The 26,315-nt window shown below is 43.1% G+C and overlaps 1 protein-coding gene across 1 annotated transcript; it reads right to left on the reverse strand.

The window, feature by feature from the left end:
- Positions 1-23,566: 23,566 nt before the first annotated feature.
- On the reverse strand, positions 23,567-24,505 carry LOC138390230 (olfactory receptor 2D2-like). Its single transcript, XM_069479132.1, has one exon. It carries the CDS (start codon positions 24,503-24,505, stop codon positions 23,567-23,569), a length of 939 nt encoding a protein of 312 aa, XP_069335233.1.
- Positions 24,506-26,315: the final 1,810 nt, after the last annotated feature.

Below are 26,315 nucleotides of genomic sequence, written 5' to 3' on the forward strand. Positions count from 1 at the left end.
TCTTCAAATCTTGTCTCTTCCTCATTGTCTATAGTTTCTCCTCCTGGTACTCTTTTTAGAAATATATTTGACCTTTATAATCTATTCTACCACCTCTCAACCTGTCTTTTGTAATTTCCTTCTTTTTATCTCTTTGTTCTATCTCTTGGTAATTCCTTCAGATCTATTATCTTTTTCTCACTTCAGTGACCTCTAATGTCAAGTTTATACTGTTCAGTAGGGTATTTCTAGTATCATTTCAATGATCATATTTTTAATTCTCGTATTATAAAGTTGAGCCTAGTCTGAAGTTTATCCTGACCACTAAAGTTTTTTTAATTACCATATTTTTCATTCCAGAATTATTTTTGCTACCTATTCACTAGCATCTTGTTTTTTTAGAATTTCAAGGCTTTTTATGTATTTAATTGTATGAAATTCTGGGTGAGGTATGTTAAATCTGCTTTCTGTTGTATCTGCTGACAATTCTTCATATGAACTGTTTGCTTATGTGTTTTGTAATTTTGGATTGCGAGCTCATTTTCAGTGGGGCTTTCCAATGGGATGTCCTGTGACCTAGGTTATGGTACTATTCCTACAGTGTGATACATTTTGCAACCTCCTTATATCTCAGGGGTAACACTGATCTGCAACCAATTGGCTGTGGGTTGTTTCCAGACCCTGTGGTTTAAATTTTGGACTGAAAACCAGGGCAAGAGGTAGGCCCAGCATTTCAATTTCAGAAGAAAAACTTTTTTAAAACTCATATTCTAGTCAGAGTTCTTATCATTTCTCTGTGATAATGGACAATTTTTCAGGTACATCTAGAGAGACAGCAAAACCCAAGCCCCTAGAAATTATCAAATTCAATAATTCACCCCTACCCCATCCTAGATTTCCACAGTATCACCTCACATACATACTGCTATTTATTCTTTGTATTTACGGATTTTCTTTTTATATTCTATGGTGTAGGTGCATCATAATTTACCTACACTTTTATTTAAAGCATTTAGGTCATTTTTAATTTTTTTACTCATATAAACAATATTTGTATGAACATTTTCAAGTATTAAGTACACTAGGTATTGTTTAGGATAGCATATAGAGTTGAGATGAGACCACTAATACCAATCATCTAAGCTGTAGGAAATTTTGTTGAAAAGGACAGGATATGGCCATAGGTAGCTGAAGTATAATGTAGGTAATGGACTTTGGTGATAAATTGCAAACTATCCATCTGACAAGGGGTTAATATCCAGAATATTCAAACAACTCAATAGAAAAAAACCTGAATAATCCCATTTCAATATGGGCAAATGACCTGAATAGACATTTCCCAAAAGAAGACATACACATGGCCAACAGGTATGTAAAAATTGCTGAACATCACTAATCTTCAGGCAAATGCAGATCAAAACCACAATGAAATATCACTTCAGTCCAATTGGAATGGCTATCATCAAAAAGACAAAAACCCACCTGAGCAAGAGCGAGACCCCGTCTCTACTAAAAATAGAAAGAAATTATCTGGCCAACTAAAATATATATAGAAAAAAATTAGCCGGGCATGGTGGCGCATGCCTGTAGTCCCAGCTACTCGGGAGGCTGAGGCAGAAGAATCGCTTGAGCCCAGGAGTTTGAGGTTGCTGTGAGCTAGGCTGACGCCACGGCACTCACTCTACCCTGGGCAACAAAGCGAGATTCTGTCAAAAAAAAAAAAAAAAAAAGACAAAAAAATGGCAACTGCTGGTTGCTGGTTGCCCCCTTACCTTTATAGTGTTGGTGGGAATGTAAACTAGTACATTATGGAAAACAGCATGGTGGTTCCTCAAAAAACTAAAATAGAACCACCATATGATCCAGCAATCCCACTACTGGGTACTTAACCAAAGAAAATCAAATCAATATGTCAAGGAGATATCAGCAGTCCCATGCTTATTGCAGCATTATTCATGATAGTCAAGAAATAGAATCAGCCCAAGTGTTCATCAATGTATGAATGAATAAATAAAATGTGTTATATACACAATGGAATATTAGTCTATCATACAAAAGAATGAAATCCTGTCATATGCAGTAACATGGATGAACCTAACATTATGTTAAGTGAACTAATCCAGGCATAGAAAAGCAAACACCACATGATCTCACTCATTTGTGGAATCTAAAAAGTTGATCTCATAGTAGTGCAGAGTAGAACAGCAGTTACTGGAGACAATGGAGTGTGAGGGGTGGGGAAGGGGAGATGGGGAGAGATTCATTAATGAGCACAAAATTATAGTTAGAGAGAAGGAGTAAGTTCTGGTGTTCTGTTGCACAGTAGGGTGACTATAGATAACAATATGTATTGGATATTTTAAAATAACTAGAAGAGAGTATTTTTATTGTTCTCACCCCTAGGAAATGGTATGTGTTTGGGGTGATGGATATGCTAAATACTCTGATTGGACAATTACACAATGTACACATGTATTGAAAAATCATACTGTACCACACAAATATGTACAATTAAGTGTCAAAAATAAAATAAGATGTTTTAAAAATACAAAAGACTTATTAAAAGTAAAAAAAAAAAATCAAGGAAAGGAAAGACCAAAGAACTCAATCAGGTCATGTGAACAGACACCAAAGTGACTCAAGGTGATGGACTCAAAAATAAGACTTTGAGACAAGTCTTGAAGTTTTCATGTTATAAAGACAATGTCCAAGAGATCACAATGTGGCAGTACAGGGAAATGGTGGTGGGTAGCACAAACTTCTAAGGAGCAAGCGATTTTTATTAGGTGGAGAGGAATTGGTTTGAAATGACTTGGAAGGACCAAAGAGAATCTAGGCACCATGTTTGTGTCCTGAAGAGCTTTAGAGTTTGAGAGAATGAGTAGTCTCTACTTGAGACACATGAGAAGCAATGTCCTCAAGGAAAATCTACGCAATATTATTAATAGTTAAGTCAGGAGGTGCAATAAACTGTCAATAAAGATGCAGTGTAAGTTCATTTCACCTTGTCAATCCTCACAGTTATAGTTATTGCTTATGCCCTTTTTCACCTGATAATCTGTACCTTCCACTATTGTTACCTATAGTCACCCTACTGTGCAACAGAACAACAGGAAGTAGCTTGATGACTACATCACCCCTCCTCCTATAGATATGGAAGGGTAAAATTGATAGTGGGGAACAGAGCATATGGCCTGGAAAAGGGTAGAAATGTTTTCTGTCTCTTCAAAACCCCTTTACCCTTTTTGAGAACTAAAACCTATATGCCTGCCTCAGTCCAAGGGTTGGGAGGGGCAGGGCAGTGTCCTTTGTTCTTTGTGCCACAGGAGATGGTGCAAGGGAATTGTCCAGATGGAAGTCACAAGATTGTCTTAGCTGAAGATGGGATGAATCAGAACCTTGAAAAGCTCTATTTCTGCTCAGAAACAGGACGTTGGTACTTTGAGATAGGAGTCTGCCAACCACCTCATTTGCTGGCAAATTAATAAACTTTTTCCAGAAGAAAGAAGAAGAAGGAAGAAGAAAATAAAGAAGAAGGAAGGAGAAGGAAAAGGAGAAGGAGTCATCTAAGGAATAGTAAGTTTGCTAATCATGTAGCTGGACTTCCAGAGAGTACAACTCAAAGTGTTGCTAACTATGGGAGAAAAGAAGTGTTGAGTTAAGGAGAAAAAAGAAGATTATGGTGATAAGAGTACAGGGAAGAACAGGGGACCAATGTGGCTTATTATTTAGATGGTAATCAAAGAAATCAGGAATGTTAAGCAGAGAGGTTGCTACATCAGACAAAAGAAAGGGGTAGAGTGCAGTAGCCTCCTTAATCATCTCACTTGGAATTAGGCATCTTAGGTAGTGAGCAAGAAAGCCCAAATCTAGTCATCAGGACCTCAGAAGTGGGCAGTCATCCTGCCAGCCTTGGCCCTATGTTCTGCTCCCAGTGAAGAGTAAGGCATGAAAGCACGGGAGCACAGGGACCAAGAAGTCAGCTAGCAAAAGGAAAGTCCCGCTCAGAAGTGCCACCTACAGGACCCTGTCCAGAGGCATAGGGAGAAGTGTGCCAATCTGTGCTCACCCCACTTCTTGTGTTACGGGTTCCCGTTCCACTGTAATTGGCTCCATAAGCATCAAAATGTTTTCTAAATAATATTTTTTATTATTTATTATATTTATTATTATTTTTATTAAACTCATATTTCAAATGAGTTTTCAATGTTCAAATTATACCTGGGGCTGGCAGCTCTAAGTGACCTTGACAGTGAGATTTATCTCAGCCCTTGTAGCTTAGCAGCTACAGTCCCAAAATGGACAGAAAACAGACAGAACTCTCAGTAAGATTTGCTGACCAGAACTTTGTAACTATCTGTTGCACTGATGCATTCTCTTTTGAGTTTCTTTCCCAGGAACAGCAGAACCTCCTACAAAGCCTCACATCACCTCTTTGTCCAGAGAAGACAAGAGAAGCGATTCTCGACCACAGACTGTGCCCAAAGAACCACTGAGCCTGCACACAAAGCTGAAAGAACTAGCACTCTGGGAAGCCAATGCAGGAGGATCACTTCAGCTCAGGAGTTCAAGACCAGCCTGAGATCCTGTCTCCACTCAAAATAGAAAAAACTAGCCAGGCATGGTGGAGTGTGCCTATAGTCCCAGCTACTTGGAAGGCTGAGGCAGGAGGATCACTTGATCCGAGGAGTTTGAGGTTGCTGTGAGCTAGGCCAACACCATGGCAGTCTAGCCTGGGTAACAGAGTGAGACTCTGTCTCAAAAGAAAAGAAAAGAAAAACAGGCTAAAAGAATGATCAGTAATAACATTAGCTCAATATAATACTAAAATCCCCACCATGGGAGGGACATCACCATTTTTTGATCATGAGACATATGTACTAACATGGTTTCTCACCGTTCTTGCATGCCCTGCACTTCATCCCAAACACACAATGATGCTCACAGCCCTCATGCATCATTCATTTCTCCTACAGAAAACCCCCCTGCTCTAATCTCTCAGAGAGGCAGATTTCAGTTAATTCATAACCTCCCACTCCCAGTTGACGCCTCCACTGAAATATATCCTTTCCTCCTTAACAATCCTCACTGTCTCAGTAATTAGCTTTCCATGCAGCAGGCAACATTGAACACCCCTTGTGGGTTTGCTGACACCACCTGCTCTGTCACCTGCCTGCCTATGGTAGTGCCCTCTCTGGTCTCCAGGGTCCTCATTGGTGAAATGGACACAGCACCTCTTTGCTAATCACTCATATTCATGCAGTGATATAAAATGATGATATAAATGATGTGAAAGGGCCAGGAAAAATGTGGTAGGTTAACGAGACTGGGTCACTGTCTCTTCCCCATTTCCCAGTTCCTGCTCAGAACTGCTCTCCAAGGCCCCAAGCCCCTAACTCCATCCTAGCCCTTTCAACAATCCTGGCCTACTTTGGGGAAAAATGACATGGGATCCTAAGAACAGGGATGAATATTGCATCTCCATTTCTTCTCTTTGCTATTTCCACGATCACTCTTACATCTAAATACTGGGGCCATTTTCCTGGCTGCTGGGCCTACTCATGAGACCTGGGGGAGGGGCTTGTGCATGTCATAAATGGCATTCATTGATGGGGTATTCCGAGGGGTGGGCGTGACATAAATACCAGAGGAGGGCTGGGCACATTTCACTTACTCATTTTGATTCCTCTGGACTAGTGAGTACGTACCAGTGTCTTTTGAAAATGACGAAAAAACTCCCTCCCGTTTCTCGCCCTCAGTTCCAGCCTCGACCTCCTCCTGTTCCTTCATGCTCTCGGCCGAAACCCGTCCTTCCTCCCCTTGTTCCTCAGCATCCCACCCCTCAACCTCCTCCCCAGAACCACCCAGCTCTTTCTGTTCATTGCCCCACCAAGTTCCCCTCTCTGAATAATCCCCCGAATTCCCACTACTCTACCCCCATGTGCTACACGCCCAGCTCCTCCTCTGTTCCTCCCCGACAACAGCCCCTCTGCAAACCCCCGGTCCGCCTGGCTCCCCTTGCCTGCTACTCCTACATCCAGCCCCCCACCCCTCCTTCCAGCCCCTCTGCCTAGGCCCCTACACTCTCAGCCCTGCCGACTGTCCAGTCACCCCTGGCCAGACCTGCAGGTCCCAAATCTCCTCCTGGGGAGATGGTGTCCCTATGACTGGGACAGTTTGGAGCAGCCCAGAATTGCTGGGACAGCAGCCTAACATGGTGGCCACCTGGCAGGCAAGACACCGGCAACCCGTGCTCAGCCTCGGTGAGTTTACAGGACCCCATGTGCATCACTGGCTCCTGGTCGTCTCACTCCTATCTGCGTTTGGCCTGCACCCCCATCTTGTTAATCCTCCTCACATGCCAGGGATGCCTTTAACAATTCCCTTTTCTAGACAGTCTGGTCCTTTCCTCTCCTGCCGCATCAGCCAGCCTGCATGCGCCTCTGCTTGTGTGACTGGCCTCTCCATGGAACTTGGTCTGTAACCACACAGCAAACTGTGGGACCAGCGGCAGAGAGGGTAGAACAGAGTGAGGAGTGGAAAGCATCCCACCTGCTCTCAAGGAGACAGGTGCCGGGGTCTAGTGAGTGCAAGAAAGGGTGAGCCCTGAGCACGTGCTCACAGGGCACAAGGCCCTGCTATAGAGACATGGGGACTCAGGGCTGCTTTTGTTTGTATTTTTGGGTCTGCTTCCTCCCAGATTCCATTTTTCCTCACCCTAGGATTCTAGAACCCTGCCAGGGACTCTCTGCCTTTCAGAAATGTCTCCTACAAAAGAGGGCGTGGCCCTCCATTGTGTTCTCATCAAAGCTCTGAGGACTGAGCCCCTGTCTCAGTCAGCTGCTCCTACCCCAGAATGGGATAGAAAGCAGAGTGTGGAAGACAAGAACATGTCCAGATCCTACCCACGTGATAGGATCTGATGAACAGATGACATTTTTAAAAAGTGCTCTCCGCCAACTGATGTCTTGATTAAATAAAATCTCAATCAAAATCGCAGCAGATTATAAGAAACAATGGTGATATAGCACCTCTTGTATTTTCCTGGACAAAGCTGGAACCCATTCTACTAAGTGAAGTTTCCCAAGAATGGAAAAATAAGCACCACATGTACTCACCATCAAATTGGGTTCACTGATCATCACCCAAGAGCACATTTAGGAATAACATTAATCAGGTGTTGGGCAGATGGGGGGGTGGGTATATACATAGATAATGAGTGCCATGCGCACCATCTCGGGGATGGACAAACTTGAAGTTCTGACTCGGGGGCCAGGCAAGGGCAACATACGTAACCTAAACCTTTGTGCCCCCACAATATGCTGAAATAAATTTAAAGTTGTAAAAAAAAATACCAGCATATATTTTCAGGGAATTTGACAAGCTGATTATACTTTCTATGGAAATGCAAAGGGACAAGAATAGAGGAAATTCTCTCCTACCACATATCAAATCAGCAAACAAGAAATAGAGTAAGTCAGAGAGTGCAGTACTCCTGCAAGCATAGAGAGAGAGAGAGACGAATGACACAGCGGAGTCCAGAAACAGTGTCACACGTGTGTGGACACTTTCTTTAAGACAAAAGTAGCAGAGCAGAACAGTGGGGACAGGACTGTCTTTTCAATAAATTGGTGCTGGGTCAATTGGATACCCATTTGGAAAATAAATTAGGCTGCATTCCTACTTCCCGCTACACTCGAAGACCAATTCAGGTTAAACGCAGATATAAATCTGAAAGGGTACAAACAAGAAATCTAGAACTGTACTGCCCATGTATGGCTAATGAGCACTTGAGATGTGCCTTGAAGTGTCCTGTTCACCCAAGATTAGAAATACTATGAAAAATCAATGTCTCAGTACTTCTTGTATCGAAACGTTGAAATGAAAATAACTGGGATATATTGAGTTCCATAAAACAGGCTTAAAGCTAGTTTTCCCTGATTCATTGTTCCCTTTTAATGTGCATCTGCTTTAAAGTGGGAGGGGTTTCTGAGTCCTTGCAAAATCTTTTTTTAGGAAATGATTGACCAAGGTGAGGTCCATCATATGTCCATGAGCTCCTGGGTCGGCCTCTTTCTTGCCAGCCCTTTCCTGGGCATCTCCAGGGCCGGTTCTAGTAACCAAGATGGTGCCGAGAAGCCCAGGCAGCTGAGTCGAGCACCGGAGTGAGGAGGGGAAGGAAATACTGTCCCCAGAGGTGGGAGAAGGGTGGGACGGATCCAAGCGGAAGACTGGGGGCTTCCAGGTGATCTAACTCACAGGGTCCCATTGCAGGGGCTGTTGCCTGGAGACTTCGAAGCCGCCACCAGGCCAGCCAGCAGAGGGCGGGGGAAAGAACGGGACCAGTCCGCCGGTACACGACACAGGACAGGCTGCCACCAGGCCAGCACAGGACACAGGAAAGGCCGCCACAAGACCAACCAGAAGACGGTGCAAGAAAGGACAGCACCAGTCCGCCACCACACGACACAGGACGGGCCGCCACCAGGCCAGCTGGCAAAAGGCGTGAGAAAGGATGGGACCAGTCTGCCAGCACAGGACACAGGAGGGGTTGTCACCAGGCCAGTCTGCACAGGGCTTGAGAAAGGACGGCACCAGTCTGCCAGCACAGGACACCGGAGAAGCCGCTACCAAGCCAGCCGGCAGAGGGCTTAATAAATGATGGGACCAGTTCCCCAGCACAGGACATAGGAAAAGCCGCGACCAGGCCAGCCGACAGACGGAGTGACAAAGGATGGCATCAGTCCGCCAGCACAGGACACAGGACGGGCCGCCACCAGGCCAGCCAGCAGAGGGCGTGAGAAAGGACGGCACCAGTCCACCAGCACAGGACACAGGAGAAGCCGCCACCAGGGGAGCCAGCAGAGGGCTTAATAAAGGATGGGACCAGTCCCCCAGCACAGGACATAGGAAAACCCTCGACCAGGCCAGCCGACAGACGGAGTGACAAAGGATGGCACCAGTCCGCCAGCACAGGACACAGGAGAAGCCGCCACCAGGGGAACCAGCAGAGGGCTTAATAAAGGATGGGACCAGTCCCCCAGCACAAGACATAGGAAAACCCTCGACCAGGCCAGCCGACAGACGGAGTGACAAAGGATGGCACCAGTCTGCCAGCACAGGACACAGGAGAGGTCGCCACCAGGCCAGCACAGGACACAGGAGAGGCTGCCACCAGGCCAGCACAGGACACAGGACAGGCTGCCACCAGGCCAGCCAGCAGAGGGCTTAATAAAGTTTGGGACCAGTCCCCCAGCACAGGACATAGGAGAAGCCGCAACCAAGCCAGCCGGCAGAGTGAGAAAGGACGGCACCAGTCCGCCAGCACAGGACACAGGAGAGGTCGCCACCAGGCCAGCACAGGACACAGGAGGGGCTGCCACCAGGCCAGCCGGAAGAGGGTGTGGGGGACACTAATACTGCACCAGGTGAGCCAGGAGAAGATGTAGGAAAAACATTATATTTTTCAGGGTTTTTATGTTTTGTTCTTTGTTGGTATTTTTGTTGCTTTTTAATGAGGTAGAGGGTTTTTTTTCATACTTTTCCTCCACTACAGCCGTGTTCCTTTAACAAGCATCTTGGTGCGGAGTCTGCACCAGCCACTGCTAATGATCGCACACGCCCTCCTTCCTCCACTGCCTTTTCTAAATAAATGGATTTTCTAAATACATCATGCCATTTCTGCAGCTTTACCTAAGGAAACGTTGTTCCTTCTTCCTGAATTCAGTCTCCAACTCCTGTGCCTAATAAACTGTACACTACAGTTCACTGCAGTCTGGCTATCTAGAGAATTTATACTGTCTTTAATTATAACTAACGTGGTTTCATCTGGAAATCTCAACCACTAATTTCAGTACAACAAATTTAAAATGTCCAATTCTCTGAAATGTGTTCCATGGCAATGACATAAATAATCCTCTCAGGCAACAGTGAGGCTTTCTAGGAAAAGTGCTGCCTCTCAGCGACAGTCCTTTGGGCACATCACTCATTGGGGTAAAGTGAGAAAATGTTAGAAATTGTATTGATGGTGACTTTTATCTATACAGAGAGAAATTATGCTTTGCTAATGTGCTGATAAGAGTACATGGAGACTATCTAAACATACATCTGTTAGGGGCGCATGCTCCAAAGCTACTTTACTGCTAGGAGTTTGAGATGATCAGTTTGGAGTCCACTGGTTTCTACTCAACCCTGCTCATTTCCTACCACTCTCCACCTAGCTCACTCCACTTGACCACTCAGGCCTTCCTGATGTTTCTCAAACCCTCCAAGCTCACGCTCATGTTCTCCCCACATGTACTCACACCGCCCATTCCCCTATGGCAGTCAGGGTTCTGCTCAAATGTGTCTCCCTGGACATGTATCACCCACACCCCCACCATCAATGCTCTATCCTCTCATCTTGCTCTACTGTCTCCTTCACACTTAAGTCACCTGATGCCATGTTTGTTTATCATCTGTCACCACAAATAGAATGAAAACTCAGGGAATGTGGGAAGCTTCTGTGTCGTGTTTACAGCTGCGTCTATGGTACAAGAGTAATTTTGAGCTGACTGTGGAATGTGGATTCTGCTCCTCTCTTATCACAGGCCCTCCTGGGTAGAGATCGGTACCTGGCTCCCCTCCCTTGGCTGCCTGGCACGTTTGCTTTCCCTGTAGACCAGCACTGTCTGAGAGAGCATTTGTCGATGATGCCAATGTTCTGTGTCTGTGCTGGACTCAAAACCATAGCCAGTAGCCACATGTGGCTGTTGGGCACTTGAAATGTGCTGACTGGTGTATCTGAGGAACTGAATTTTTCATTGCATTTAATTTTAGTTAATCAAACTCAAGTAGCCACATGTGATTGGTGCCCACCATACTGGATGGTGCCACCGTGGATTGTGAGGTTCTTGAGGCCTTTATTCAACTTTGTCCCCTGGCCCCAGCATAATACCTGGCATGTGCCAGACACTTGGTAGGTGCCAAATGGGTGTTCCGCCTAAGGTAGGTCTTGGAGAGGGCAGGGAATTTGTGTCTTAGTGTGCACCTGCAATGCTGTTTTTCCCTAGTTCACTCTATTAGCTCCTCACAGAGCTAATAAGGGAATGCCAAGTGGAAAAGGCCATACATAGAAGAATCCTTATGCCAGAAGATTTGGCAGATAAGGAAAGTAACTGAAGAACTGATCATGAAGATGTCATTGAGGCAGACACTGAGGCTTAGAAGAGAAGAAATGAAACCATACAGGTGTCTAAGAGACAGTGGAACAGGAAAATGAAAAGAAGTTTGCTGTCACTGAAACCCCAAATGATGAGTTCCAAAAAGTTAATGATTTGTTCCCAGTTCCCATCAAGCTAGATCCTCAGTTGGGCCCTGTATGTGCCAAGAAGCTGCAGTGTTTGTAAAACGGCCAACCTAGAAGGTATAGAAAAGAGACTAGTGACAGCATGTGACAGAACTAGGTTGTAGCAGAAAAATTATAAGGTGGATAAAATGATGAAGCGTCTGAAATCAACTAAAGATACAGAAGGACACCAGCTGCCCGAATGTCTCAGTAAGAAGGAGCAGCTTTAGATGAAAGAGAAAGAAATAAACAGACAGACAAACATAGATCAGATGTGGGTCTGAAGGAAGGGTTCCAGAGCCTTCGGGAGACTCCATGGGAAGAAGTCTTAGTGCAGAACAAGAAGGAGCAAGGTATTGGCAAAGATCAACCCCTGAGAGGCTTGGAGTCCAGCGAAAAGGGAGGTTTCAACTCCTCAGGGTTTGTCCTCCTTGTTCCCACACAGACGTTTCCCAACTCTGGCCCAGACTGCAGGAGCCACAGGGGTCCAGTGGGTCCCAGGTGATCTGCATGACTCCATAGCCTGGACATGCTTGGCAGACTGCCACCCAGAGAGAGGGTTGGAGACGGAGTGCTAGCACTCCTCCAGACAGACTCATTTCCTCCCCTTCTCCCCGCCCCCTACAGCTGCTGAGAGAGACAATTGAGTACCACAAGAGGCTTCCACAGAGAGTTGGGCTCAGGCCTTTCCTCTTGGGGTCTTGCAATGGACTGAGGGGTGCTCAGACTGTGAGCTCCCTGCTAACCAGCCCTCCCTGGTGCTGCTTCCCTAGTGGCTCCATCAGAGCAGCACACTCCCTGAGGCAGAAGGACATTGATCCTGCTCAGGCCCCCGGATGGTGACTCAGGACCAGTGCACATCTCCCTGGCATGGTCAGGGATTAATTTTCTTGGTCTCAGGAGGTGAGGGAGCCCATGTGGACAGATCTGCGGGGAGAGCACAGTGTGGGTCCTAGCTGTGGCATGTTCATGGGGCACCCCTTCTCCCGTGGGAGGCCCACGCTCTCAGTTCAGGATGGGATCCTGGATGGGGAACCTCCCAGCCCACAGCACAGTCATGTGGTATCTCCACTGGCTTAGGCTCCTGTTGCTGGCAGGTGCCAGAGCAAGATTGTGGAGCAGAGAAGAGGAGAGAGGAGCGAGGTCCACTGCACACTGCCACATTGTGACTCTCAGATGGACCTGCCTCCAGAAGCAGACTTTCTGATTGGGTGGGGTCACTTCAGCCCCTCCCTGGTGGCTCTGCCCAGAAGCTGGGAGCAGACCTTTGACCCTTGGCAAAATAGCTACCTTGCCAGCTTTTGTAGAGCCTAAGGGCAAGCTCATACACCCGAGCCCTACCCAGCCACACTCCCCTACCTGCCTTTGCTGTGGCAGAGAACAAGGACTCATCTGGAAATTCCAGTGCCTCACCCACCACTTAGGGCATTTGAGTACTTCTCCTGAAGGACTAGAGCTGGTCACAGGACCCAAAAACAGCATTGCAGCTTGTTCCTTGTGACAAGTGCCACCTACAGATAGTGAGATCACTTTGCACACCCTTGACAGCATTTATTGATTCAATTTTACAGGGTTTGTGGGAGTCCAAGGAGTAGCCATTTGGGGGAGTGCCTAACTCTCTCCACAGAAAAACTGTGCTACTTGGATAAGGGTGGAAAGATCCCAGCCCGGGGCCTTAGCATACAAGTGTTTATCCCCCTCGCCCAGGTACAGCTCTCCCAGCTGGGAGTGCTTGTCCTGACTCTCCTACCAGAAGCTCCACCTAGTGGCCAGAAAAGCAATGTCTGAGCCCCACTGAGGCATAGAAAAGCCTTTCAACCTCCCACAACCTAACCATGTTCCTCGCCCCACCTCCATGCTAGTGAAGATCAAGAACACCCCTGGGAGTTACAGGGTCCCTTCTGAAGCTTTGGTCACTCAAGTACTCCACCTAGGGGACCAGAGTCTACCACAGACACAAAAGGACATCTTGGCAGCTGTCTCTATCACACAAACATCCAATAATGACGGGGAGAACAAAGATATAGTTCATCATAGCATCTTCCAATTCAAGCAAACAGAGTGTGGCTGATTCACACTCACAAGTACCACCCACCATCACTGAGATTAAGCTCGGGGACCTAACTCACTACACACTATTGGGAAGAAGTGAAGATAGCAGGTCAGAGGGAACCCAAGAGGTAACCAAACCTGCTAGAACACCCCACAGGCAACTCAGGATCAGCACTCCTCTCCCTGGCTCAGTCAGGGATCAATCTTTGGGGACACAGAGACAGGCCATAAGCCAGGCCCAGCATTCCCAGCTCTCAAGCGAGAGGAATCAGAGAAAGAACTCTGGAAACATAAAAAATCAGCTCAACGTGAAAGGAAACTCACAAAAGAAAACAATAACTCCTTAACAATGGATACCAAACAAAACGAAAGGATTGAAATGACAGATAAAGAATTCCAAATATGGATTATAAGGAAGCTCAATGAAATACAAGAGAAAATTAAACCCAATACAAAGAAACCACAAAAACAATGCAGGAAATGAATGAAAAATTTACTAAAGGAATTGAATTATTAAAAAAAAAATTAAACAGAACTTCTGGAAATGAAACATTCATTCAAGGAAATACAAAACACAGTAGAAAGCCTTAAGAGTAGGCTAGATCAGGCAGAAGAAAGAATCTCAGAGCTAGAAGACAACACCTTTGAAATAAACATGTCAGTCAAAGAGAAAGAACAGAGAAGTAAGAGAAACAAACAAAGCCTACAAGAAATATGGGATTATGTGAAGAGGCCTAACATAAGAATCATAGGCATCCCTGAAGGCAAAGAAGAAAATATGCAAGGGTTGGAAAACCAATCTGAGGGAATAATTGAAGAAAATTTCCCTGGCCTTGCTAGAAATCTAGATATCCAGGTACCAGAAGCTAAAAGGACCCCTGGGAGATTCATCATAAAGAGGCAAACACCACGACACGTAGTCATCAGACTGGCCAAAGTAAGCACGAAGGAGGCATTCCTACATGCCGTAAGGTGAAAGCAGCAGGTAACTTACAAAGGAAAACCCATCAGACTAACTGCAGACTTCTCAACTGAGACCTTACAAGCCAGAAAGGATTGGGGCCCCATTCTCAGTCTTCTCAAACAGAATAAAGGCCAGCCTAGAATTTTGTATCCTACAAAACTGAGTCTCTTATATGAGAAAGAAATAAAGACTCTCTCAGACATGCAAAAACTGAGGGAATTTTTCAAGGCCAGACCTGCCCTGCACACAGTATTCAGAACTGCATTATACACAGATGAGCACAATAGACACCCACCAGTGTAAAATCACCCAAAAGCTAAAGGTCAGAGCCTGGATACTGTAACCGGTTCTATAAGCAAGAAAATGTTTTCTCAATAATGTTTTTGGTTCCCTCATATTTCAAATGAATCTTCAGTGTTCACATTATGGCTGGGGCTGGCAACTCTGAGTGGCCTTGAGCCTAGCTACAGTCTCAATCAAGGAGAAAATAGAGAACTCTTTAGCAAAATTTTCTGACCAGAACTTCGTAACTTTCTGTGGTATCGATGCATTCTCTTCTGAGTTTTGTTCCCAGGAATGGCAGAACCTCCTACAAAGTCTCACACCACCTGTGTGTCCAGAGAAGACAAGATAAGTGATTCTTCACCATAGACTGTGTCCAAAGACCCAGTGAGCCTGCGAGCAAAGCTGAAAAAATGACCAATATCAATCCCTAGTTCATTATAATACTAAAATCTCAGCCATATTTTGATCCTGGAATGTATGTACTAGCATGATTTCTCACTGCACTTGTGTGCATTCCACTCCACCCCAAACATACAGTAATGATCACACCCCTCATGCACTATTCATTTTGCCTGCAGAAAAATCCCCTGACCCTGTTGGTCAGGGAGGCAGATTTGACACAGTTCATAACATAGACTTCAAATCAACAAAAGTAAAGAACGACAAAGATGGTCATTATATAATGAGGAAGGGAAAAATTCAACAAAAAGACATAACAATTGTATTTATGCACCTAACACAGGCGTGCCCAGATTTATAAAGCAAACCCTACTTGATCTAAACAAAATGATAAACAGAAGTATTGTAATAGCCAGGGGCTTCAACACTGCACTGACAGAATGGGACAGATCCCCCAAGCAGAAAATAAGCAAGGAAATGATGGACTGAAACAGAACTCTAGATCAAATAGAGGATATGTAAGGCCTCATGGAAATGGTTGAGACGGACAGCTCACCTTGTTGAGGGGAAAAAAGAAGAGAATTCAGAAAGCCTTCAGTGATCTCTTAGCTGGGAATTGAAGTTGCACTTAAAAGGCCAGGAGGGGAAATCCTGGGGACAAGTGCAGAGAAGGATTCCAAGACACAGAAATGTGAAAGAAAAAAATGTATCTGTAGGTGGTCGTGTTGTCGAAAGTAGCTGGAGCCAAAGTGCGTGGGTTGAAGTATCAGAAGAAAAAAACAGGATAGACAAATTATAATATCATCAGATACAAAAAAACTGTAATACCAGGCTGTGGAGTATGGATTTTATCCTGCAAGTGACAGAAACCCACTATTGGAACCAAGACTTTACTCAGGTTTCCTAACTCTAATCACAGGTGTCTTTACTCTGTACCACATGATCTGTCTCCTTGGTTAGCAAAGCCCTGAATGTAACTGGAAGCCTTCTACAGGCATGTCCCTACCCTCCCCTGCATACCACTTTTCTAATATACTGGGGTAATAATTCTCCCCTGAACGTTCTGTTTTCTTCCATGCCTTAGTACAATCAGGGCCGGCTTGGTTGGGTGATTGCTAATGCATTTAGGGTGGAGCTTCTTACCTTCAGCAACACAGATGCCAGGGACCTGGGAGGCAAACCAACTTTTACATCATAGGAAAAGGCCACAATTCCAGCACCAGAAAGGCTAAGCAGAAACATGAAGTCCAGAGGAGTAAACACAGATAGAAACCATACAGGCAAGTCCTGGAAGCTGGATGAAGATGGGATCTGAGCAATAGCAGGAGGGGAACGGGTTGGGAGGTGACTGGACACTATATGGGGCTGGTGGGCAAATGGTGTGTGATGAGGCTAGCAGGGCATACACCTCAGTTCTGCAGATGCTGCTTCTTCTAAATGAAATATGGTCTCTTCCTTTCTTCCTGTAGGCAAATCTTACTCTCCTTCAAGACCCAACTTAATACTTATTCTTCCAGAAAGCCCTTCCTGACCTTTCTCAGACAAAATTCCTCCTTCTGGCTTCCTACACTACCTTGTGCCAGCCTCCATTAATGAATTATTATAATTATTTGCTTATGTGGCCACTTTCCCCTGTGAGCTCTCCAGGGCAGAAACTATGTCATTTATTTCTCTATCCCTAGTGCCTAGAGAGAGTGTGTATGTGGTAAGTAAGCAGGATTCCTGGGAGACCACAGAGTGCCAATGTTGGCTTTTTTGTTTTTTAAGTGCTTTCTTTTTTACTCTCAGCCTTTATTTATTTATTTATGAGACAGAGTCTTGGTCTGTCACCCAGGCTAGAGTGCTGTGGCATCAGCCTAGCTCACAGCAACCTTAAACTCCTGGGCTCAAGCAATACTCCTGCCTTAGCCTCCCGAGTAGTTGGGACTACAGGCGTGTGCCACCACGCCTGGCTAATTTTTCTATTTTTAGTAGAGACGAGGTCTCACTCTTGCTCAGGGTGGTCTCCAACTCCTGAGCTCAAGCCATCCTCCCTCTTCGGCCTCCCAGAGTGCTAGGATTACAGGCGTCAGCCACCGTACCCAGCTCCGAAGTTGGTTTTCATCATGGGGTATCCACCAAATCTAGGAGACTTTGAAATGCTGCTTGTATAACTGCTTGGAGTGCAGAGGACCGTAAATAATGTCAGAGCCTGGTAAAGATGGGGAATCCAATGGAAGACCCTGATGCAAAGCTCCTGTCCCAAATGACTACACTTAGAATTTAACAGTGAACAAGAAACAAATTCTACTATACAGAAGGAGACAACAAAAAACTTTCCCATTTGAAACATGGCACTAGGAATACAAAAAATATCTCCTCTAAGATTTTTTTTTACCACAAGCTCAACCTTAAGAGGGTTGCAGCCCAAATTTTTACTACCTGCATAGTTCAAAAAAACCTCAATAAAATAATTTAATTTGTAGTAGTAACACATTGGTAGAACCTACCTCCCTTCTATTCAAATAATTGGCCTATTTTAAAAATTGGGTTGTCTTTTTCTTGTTGCATTGTAATTGTTCTTAAATATTCTAGATGCAAGTCCTTATCAGACATATAATTTGCAAATATTTTCTTCCATTCTATGGATTGCCTTGTCATTTTCTTGATAGCATCCTTTTGAAGCACAAAAATGTTTAATTTTGACGTATACTTTATGTGTTTTTTAATTTGTTGATTGGGGTTTATCCGTCATCAAAAGTCATGAATATATACACTATGTTTTCTTTAAAGAGTTTTATAGTTTTGGGTCTTATATTAGGTCTTGATCCATTTGTGTAAGTACACTCTATAATGTTTGCACAATAACAAATTCCCTAATGACACATTCTTAACGATGCATATCCCTGTTATTAAGCAATGCATGACTATGTATATCTGTATTAATATATATAAATAATATATATATTATTTGGTTTTGGAAGGTAAGAGAAAAAGAGGAGACTTAGGTACCTGACTTTTATTTTTCTGACTTGGATAACTGGGCAGATGATAATTTTACTCATTGAGATAGAAAATAGTAGAGTATGACAAGATTTTCAGTGGTGAGGAGATGTAAATTTACCTTGTATGTATCAAGTTTCAGATGCCTTTGGATCTCCTTGGCATGTACTGAACAGTCCATGGTATTGTCATGGAGCTCAGAAGAGAGGTCTCACTTGTAGACATGGCTTTGTGAATCAGCAGCACATTGGTGGCAATTAAAACCATTGGTGTGGTTGGAGTTTGTTAGGAAGAATGAACCAAGTTGGAATTCTGGGATGCGCCAACATTTAAAGGATGGACAAATGAAGAGAAATGTCTAAATGTATGAAGAAAGCAAATAAAGAGTAAAGCCACTGAAGCCGAGGGAGTAAGGACTTATGAGAAAGGAACAATGCCGAGAGGTCAAATACGACAAACATTTATTGGAATGTGTTCAACAAGTTTAGAAAACTGGAGGTCACCAAAGACCTTGGGGAACACAAATGTAAAAATTGCTCAGGGCAGTTGGCACAGAGGAAGAGGTTCTAAGCAAGTTGAGAGGAGATGACAACTGAATTGAGTCTTGAAAAGTCAGAGTGGAAAACACTAAAGCAGAATAAATTCCAGGCACATGAAAAATTGAATGTCATTAATTAAATCTAAGAGAGGCAAGAGTCATCATTCCTGTTCACTTCATAGGACTGACTTGAGGAGGAAATGAGTTTCTATACGTGAGAACACTACACAAAACACTAGATACAGCACTACCTGTTACTATCTTCTGCCCAGCAGCAGCAGGCCTCAGATCCAGCTTCCTTTTGCAAGTGGCCCGCTGGAAATGTGGCCCCAAATCCTGCTCTGCTCTGATAGTGGGCCATTGTCCCATCTCACACAACCACTCTGGATATATGAGGGGGAGGGGTATGTTTCCAGCATTCCCATGTTCTGAGTCAGGTTCAGGGAGTTTGCACAGATGCTTCTAGGCTTAGCCCCTAACTCCTCACATTGTGTAAGGAGAAATATCCAGGCCACTGGGAACAATGGATCCCAAGCCCAAGGCTTGCCTCCTTGCCTCAAGGGCTGAAGTCTCCTAAGGCCCTATGGTAACAGACTCTTTTTTGCTTCTGAGATTGGCTGACATGTTCTCTCTGGTAAACCTTTCTTCCTCATTGGACAGTGTCATGGGGCCTGACGAGGGCACAGGGTTAGTAACTCAGGCAAAGTGAAAGTTTTATTCTCCAACTCATCTTTTGAACCAAGCAGGTGGCCTGAGAATGCTGCCTCCCAGAAGCTCCAACTGACTGCTAAGGTGGCTGACAAAGGGGAGCTCAGGATGGCTTGGGGACAAAACCTTCCACATCCTGGATGGGGCAGCTGGATCTAAATATTGTTCTATTCAGGACCTGATGTCACTGAAGGGACTGGAGGAAATTCCAAATCTGTGGCATCCCTCTCCATTATGGTCCCCACCCTACCCTTCTCCCCAGCACTCCGTTCTGTTTTACAGCCATTAATCACAGGTAGCTTGAGTCAGAGGCCCTCTGAGCTGGTATTTCCCACCATAAACTCTGCACATTGCTAATATTCAAGGGACAGTTGAAGGGCATTGGGCCAGGAATCAGAATCCCAGGTTGAGGTCCCAGCTCTGTCATTTACTAGTGAGCGACCAGAGGATAAATGTGTGTTCTATTGTTGGGTGTTCTATAAATGCCAGTTAGATTCTCGTTCAGTTCTTCTATGTCCTTACAGAATCTTTGCCTCCTTGTTTTACTGATTCCTAAGAGAGGAGTGTTAGCATCTTCTGCAATAATTGTGGAAATTTTCTATTTCTCCTTTTAATTGTATCAATTTTTTGCTTTATGCATTCCGAAGCTCTCTTTTCAGGTACATGAAAATTTAGGACTGCTATGTCTTCTTGATAAACTGACCTCTTCATCATGACACAATGTCCTTTCTCATTCCTGCTAATGGTCCCTGAAGTCAGCTATATCTAATATTTATAAAGCAACTCCAGTTTTCTTTTGATTAGTGTTTATGTGATGTTTCATTGCCCATTCTTTTACTTTTAGCCAATTATGTTGTAAGTGTGTTTATTTTATATACCTTGCTTTTAAAAAAATCCAATCTAACAATTTCTGCCTTTAATTGGAGTGCTTGTTTCATTCTCCTACAGTGCTATTATTGATATAATTTGGTTTAAATTCACCATCTTGCTAATTATTTTCTATTTGTTGCAACGGTTCTCTTTCCTTTATTGCCTCTTTTTCTGCTTCCTGTTACACTTGATCTTAGCCAAAAAGCTGAGAAGCTATTCTGCATACTTTTATATTGAGCATATTCATGACTCCATTTTATCTCCTATATTAGCTACACCTTTTTTCTTTTAGTGGTTATGCTAAGGTTTACAATGTACACTTTTAGTTCATCACTGTCTCCCTCAAATAATGTCACACCATTTCATGTACAGAGTCAGATTCTTACACAGTATACTTTTATTTTTTCCTTCTTATCCTCTGTCATGCATTGGGTCATAGATTTTACTTCTACATATTATACAACATTTGTTACAATTTTTGCTTCAGGCAGTCATGTAGTTTCATCTGAAAGATTAAAAATAAGAAATATTTATATTTCCAAGGATCTTCATTTCCTGTGCAGATTCAAACCTCCATCTTGTGCCATACATATGCCTTCTACTGAAGAACTTCGAGTAACATTTCTCATAGTGCAATTCTGCTGACAGAAGGGCTCAGCTGTTTTTTTTCTGAAAAAGTTATTTTAACTTCATTTTGGAAAGATATTTTTGTTGTGTATAGGATTCTGGATTACCAAGGTTTGGAGTTTTGTTTTCATTTTTCTCTTTTACATGACTTTAAATATGAAGCTCTATTGTCTTCTGGCTTGCATAATTTTGATGAGCTGTCTGCTGTCATTCTTCACTGCTCTGTAGATAATGTTTCTTTTTTCTTTGGCTACCGTCAAGATACTTTTTATCTGAGGTTTTCACCATTTTGACCATAATGAACCTAAGTGTGCTTGTCATCTGTTTATTCTGCTTAGGGTTCTCTGGGCTTCTTGGATCTGTGGTTTTATTATTTTATTAATTTTGGAACATTCCTGGTTCTCACTTCTTCAAATACTTTTTTCCGACCTGTTATTTCTCACTTTTCCTTCTCTGATTCCAGTTACACATGTTAGACCATTGGCATTTTCCCATATATCTTGAATGTTCTGTTCTCTTTGTCCACCCTTTTTTCCTCCTAGTGTTTCAGTGGAAGATTTCTGTTGACCTGTCTTGGAGTGCATTGATTCTTTCCTCTGCTGTAGTCTTCCACTGATAAGCCAATAAAATAAATTATTCACTTCTGATATCATGCTTTTTCTTTCCAGCATTTTCATTTTATCTCCTTTAAATTAATTATTTTTAGAGAAGTGTTAGGTTTGCAGAAAAACTGCATACAAGTTACAGAGTTCTAATATATCTCTTTTCCCTCTTCTCACACAGAGTTTCCCCTATTATTAACCTCTTGCACTAGTATAGTAAGTTTCTTATAATTGATGAAGCAATATTGATTCATTATTATTAACTAAGGTTCACAGTTGGAGGGAATATGTGTATGTGTCTTGACAGGGAAGTGTTGACTTAGTGACTTCCTCCTCCTGCTATAAACTTTGATGTCTGAATTCAAGGGTGAAAAGGTATTTACAACTGTTAATGGTGTGATCACACCCTGCTGCTCACCAGCTATTTCCTGCCTTTATTCACTTAAAATCAAGTTGTGAGCATTTACATTATCAAACATTCTAAAAATACATTTTCAAGGGCTACATAGTATACCATTATGTGGCCATATCATGATATATTTAAATGACTCACTATTATAGAAGTGTTTTCAATTGGTTCCAATTTTTCCTTATCATAAGTAACACAATAAAAATCATTGTGTTTCTTTTCCCAAGCTTCTGATATCCTATTTCCAAAGTTGTCCTAAAAGTGGAATTATTGGATTCAATGGCATGAAAATATTTAATGTTCTTGATATATAAAGCCAAATCATTTTGCAAAAAATCAATTTATTTTCCCACTAGCAATCTATAAAAGTCCAATTTTCAGTGTATTCTGGTTGCCTCTGAAACTTATGTTTAAAAACTCTTTAGCAATTTCTAAGGTGAAAAAAGGACATTGATATTTTAATTTGCATTTCTTGATGCCTACTGTGGCAGGATTTTCCTACAAACTTATTAGTGATTTGGATTTTTTTTTTTTATGAACTGTTCATATGTGTTGCCAATTTTCTGAAGTCTTTTTATCTTTCTTACCAATTGGAAAGAGCTTTTTCTGTGACAATGATGTTAACCATATGCCTGTAAGTATGTTGGAATTATATGCCTTGTTTTGCCACCCATCTTTTAATTTTGCTTTATTATTTATGCAACATTGTGGCCCCCAGGTGTGTGGGTAGGGTAGTACTTTCGAGAACTTTCAGAACTCATACCCTTGGCATAGACCTTGGCTTCTCATGGAGTTTGTAAACATTCTAACAGCAATAATCAGAGTTTGGTGGGGGAGGTCCTTCTATTAATAAGCAAGAGAAAATAGAGCTCAACCTTTCCATTGAGTTTTTACCTGTCTCCAGACTCCTTAAGTTTTGCATCTGGGGGGTAACACTATGCCCACTCTTCCCCTTCTGATTTTCCTCATTTTTTTCATCCTTAGACGGACAAGGTCCCTTTTCCTTGAAATCACCCAAAACAGGCTGTAGTGTTCCAAAATGGACTTTACTAAAAACAAGGGGAAAATGAAAATCAAGAGGTATAAAAAAAATTTTTTTAAAGCACAGAAAAAAAACACTGTTACAAAGCAGCCCTCCCCCCAAGATAATTTCAATCAACCTCAGGTGCTCTAACTGGCAAAGTTTGTAGGTGGGTAGATATAGGCTCATTTCTTCCTTCTCAAGTTTCTTTCTCACCCTAAGGTTCTCTACTTTTCAGTTCTTGAGTTTCTACTTCTTCCACTTTCCCCTCTTTGTCCTTTACTCTCTAGAGCTCCAGTCACTTCCACAGCTGAGGAGGATCATGTCTGATGACTAATTAGTGGTTCATCCCTGAGTAATGAATTTAAAAAATTAAAACTAACATTTGTTGAAAGGTTACTATATGCCAGACTCTGTACTAAGCATATATTTATATACTGTCTCATTTAATCATCATGACTTCCCTGTAAGAAAGAAATACAAACCTAGAGTAGTTAAATAACTTGCAAAAATTCACGAACTTACTAAGTGGCAAAATTGAGCCTCTCATCCTGGTCTGTCTGGCACTAGAGTCCAGGCTCTTAAGCACAGCACTCTACCTTTACAAATGTCTCAGTTTCAAACAGCATCACCATAGATACTCAGATGTCTGAGCACCCTTTTCCTCTCCCACCTGGGCAAAGGTGAAGAGTTACTATATCTTTATAGAGTCCAGCTCTTCTAGGTCTCATGGAAGAGTCCTCAAGGAGTTGTTGATTGCCAGTCTTGCTTTGTTCGGCTTCCCAGGTCTTCAGCTTTAAAACCTTACTCTGGGGCCCTGCTCCACCCCATCAATTTGAAAAAGGCCTTTTTCACATCCTTGTTCCTTAGACTGTAGATGACAGGGTTGAGGAAGGCTGTGGCAATGTTATAGAAAAGGGCCATTCTCTTGCCACTGTTTGATAAGGAGCCAGAGCCAGGGCCCATGTACATGATGATGCACGGAATGGCAAACATGGTGACCACGGTGATGTGGGAGGCACAGGTGGAAAAGGCCTTTATCCGCCCCTGGGCTGAGGGGATCTGTATGATGGTGGCAAAGATGTTGGCATAGACAAGGACAACCAGGGACAGTGGGACCACGATGACATTGAAGCCTATGATGAAGTCCACCAAGTCATTGAGGGATGTGTCTGCACAGGCCAGCTTCAGAACCGCAGGGACCTCACAGAAGTAGTGGTCAATTTCATTGGGACCGCAGTAGGGCAGGTGCATAGCAAAGAAAGTATCGCACAGGCTTCCCAGCACACCATAGGCTGCGCAGATACCCACCATGAGGAGACACACCCAGCGGCTCATGATGACCTTGTACCTGAGAGGGTGGCAGATGGCCACATACCTGTCTACGGACATGATGGAGAAAAGCCAGGACTCAGTGATCCCAAAGAGGAGGAAGATGTACATCTGGGCCACACATCTAGCAAAAGAGATGGCCCTCTTCTTGCTGAGAATGTGCATGAGCATCTGGGGCACGGTGGTACTGGTGAAACATATATCCAGCATGGAGAGGACGCTGATGAAGAAGTACATGGGCGTGTGCAGGCGTGAGTCCTGGTGGATGAGGGTGATGAGGAGGCTGTTGCTCATGAGGATCAGCAGGTAAAAGGCCAGAAAAAAGGTGAAGAGCAGAGGATTGGTCCTGGCGCTGGGGGCAAAGCCCAGCAGGATGAACTCTGTCACAGTGGACTGGTTGAGTTCCTGCATTGTGATATGCCTGTTTAAAGATTATTTATGATACATAATTCACTGAGTGTCTGTGCCAAGGGTGTGGGAGGAATTTTCACACTCATTGTTTCATTTGCATTTCCTAACAGTATCAGGAAGCTTTGGATTGGCAGATGGAGGCACCAAGAGCCACGTCCCAATTGCAGTTTGAGTGATGTTGGGATTTGGCTCAGGATTTGGTTGAGGGTCGTGCTGGTGAAAATGGGGAGAGCCAGGTCAGGGCAGCACCGGAGGCTGTGCTCCAGTCTGGCCTGTAGGTCTCTCTTTCCTCTTCCTGACACAGCCTTGTTTTCTCTCTACTATTTGCTCCATATTCTGCTTTCTCTTGGGACTTAGAGGTTGCTAAGCCTTGTGTGAATTAAGATTAGGATCAGGATTGGGATTATTACATTCATTATTCAGGTGAAGGTTTCTGTCACTGTTAGGATTAGGGCTACGGATCACATTGGGCATTAAGGTCAGTGCTATGTAGAATAAAGCCTAGAGTTAATGTTCAAGATTTATATTTTACACTTCAAGAGTGTTCATGAATGAAGGAATGGCATTTATTCAACAATTTTTATCAAAATGATCACTATAGTATTGTCTCCTCAATTGTGAAGATAATTTTTCTACAATGTTGGGGCAGGATATTTTATAGTCAAAGAAAGATCTTGGATAAGCTGAGTATAGTCCTATAAGCAATTTTTAGAATTACTAAAATAAAAATGATCCCAGTGCACCATACAAAGAAGATAAAGTCTTAAATTAATAATGCATCTATTGTAGGACTAATTTTCACTCTCATACCTTCTTAATTAGAAATGCTTCAAAGGCTCTCTCCTTCACACTGTTGATATGGTGCCAATAAATTATTTTTGCTTTGTTGGAGACAATGAACATACTGAGATTTTAAAATTTTCCTCATAGTTGGATGTACCTTTCACTATTCATTGTTTTTCTGGTTTTATGACTCAGAGAAATTTATATTCTAACATATTCAGAATTTAAGAGATTGTAGGAAACTATGCAAAAGTAAATCCACAAACTAGAGTTTTGTGAAAAAGCAATTTGTTGGGAAAGGCCTACAATGCATAGCTAATCACATGTACTCTTCTGGGGTGGAGTATCTTAGCTACCTTTTTATCCATTTCTGATGTGTACCCACTTGGGTACCCTGTCTTCCTAGTTATCTCAACTTTCTATTTTGTGAGCTCTCACAGAGATATTTAATATTACATCTTCAGAAACTTCCTTGACCCTAACAAATGTCTGTCACAAACAGCCAACATCATGCTTAATGCTAAAACCATAGAGCAGAGGTCACTTAATGGGAGCCTACAAGGCAAGTAGAACCCACTGATATATTTTGCTTGGATTGTATAGTTTTTAAAAGTTGAATTAACTGATAATATTTTAAGAAATCGAGCTTACACATAAAAAAAACTCGAGCTTGAGAACCACAAACTAGATTTGGCCATAATGGGCTTATGTTCCTGTTCCTGGCAACAGCTAGGAGGTGAATGTGTGATTCCCTTATGAATGGAGTGAGAACTCCTCCGTTCAAAATACTCTTTGTTATTCCTTCTTATTTTTCCTAGACTAGTTTTATGCATTTACATTGCCTGCTTGGCCCCTGGGGCGTTTGAAGTTATGATCCCTGCTCTACTGGTGTACTATTACAGTATTATATGCTACTATAATCACTGTTATATAATATTCTTCAGAAAATTTTAGCCAAAGACATTGTTTAAAGCAAAAAAATATTAAATATAAGTATAAGATCAATTATCATGATTTTCAAATGCCA

Source organism: Eulemur rufifrons, chromosome 8 (assembly GCF_041146395.1).
Source record: "Eulemur rufifrons isolate Redbay chromosome 8, OSU_ERuf_1, whole genome shotgun sequence".
NCBI classification, from domain to species: domain Eukaryota; kingdom Metazoa; phylum Chordata; class Mammalia; order Primates; family Lemuridae; genus Eulemur; species Eulemur rufifrons.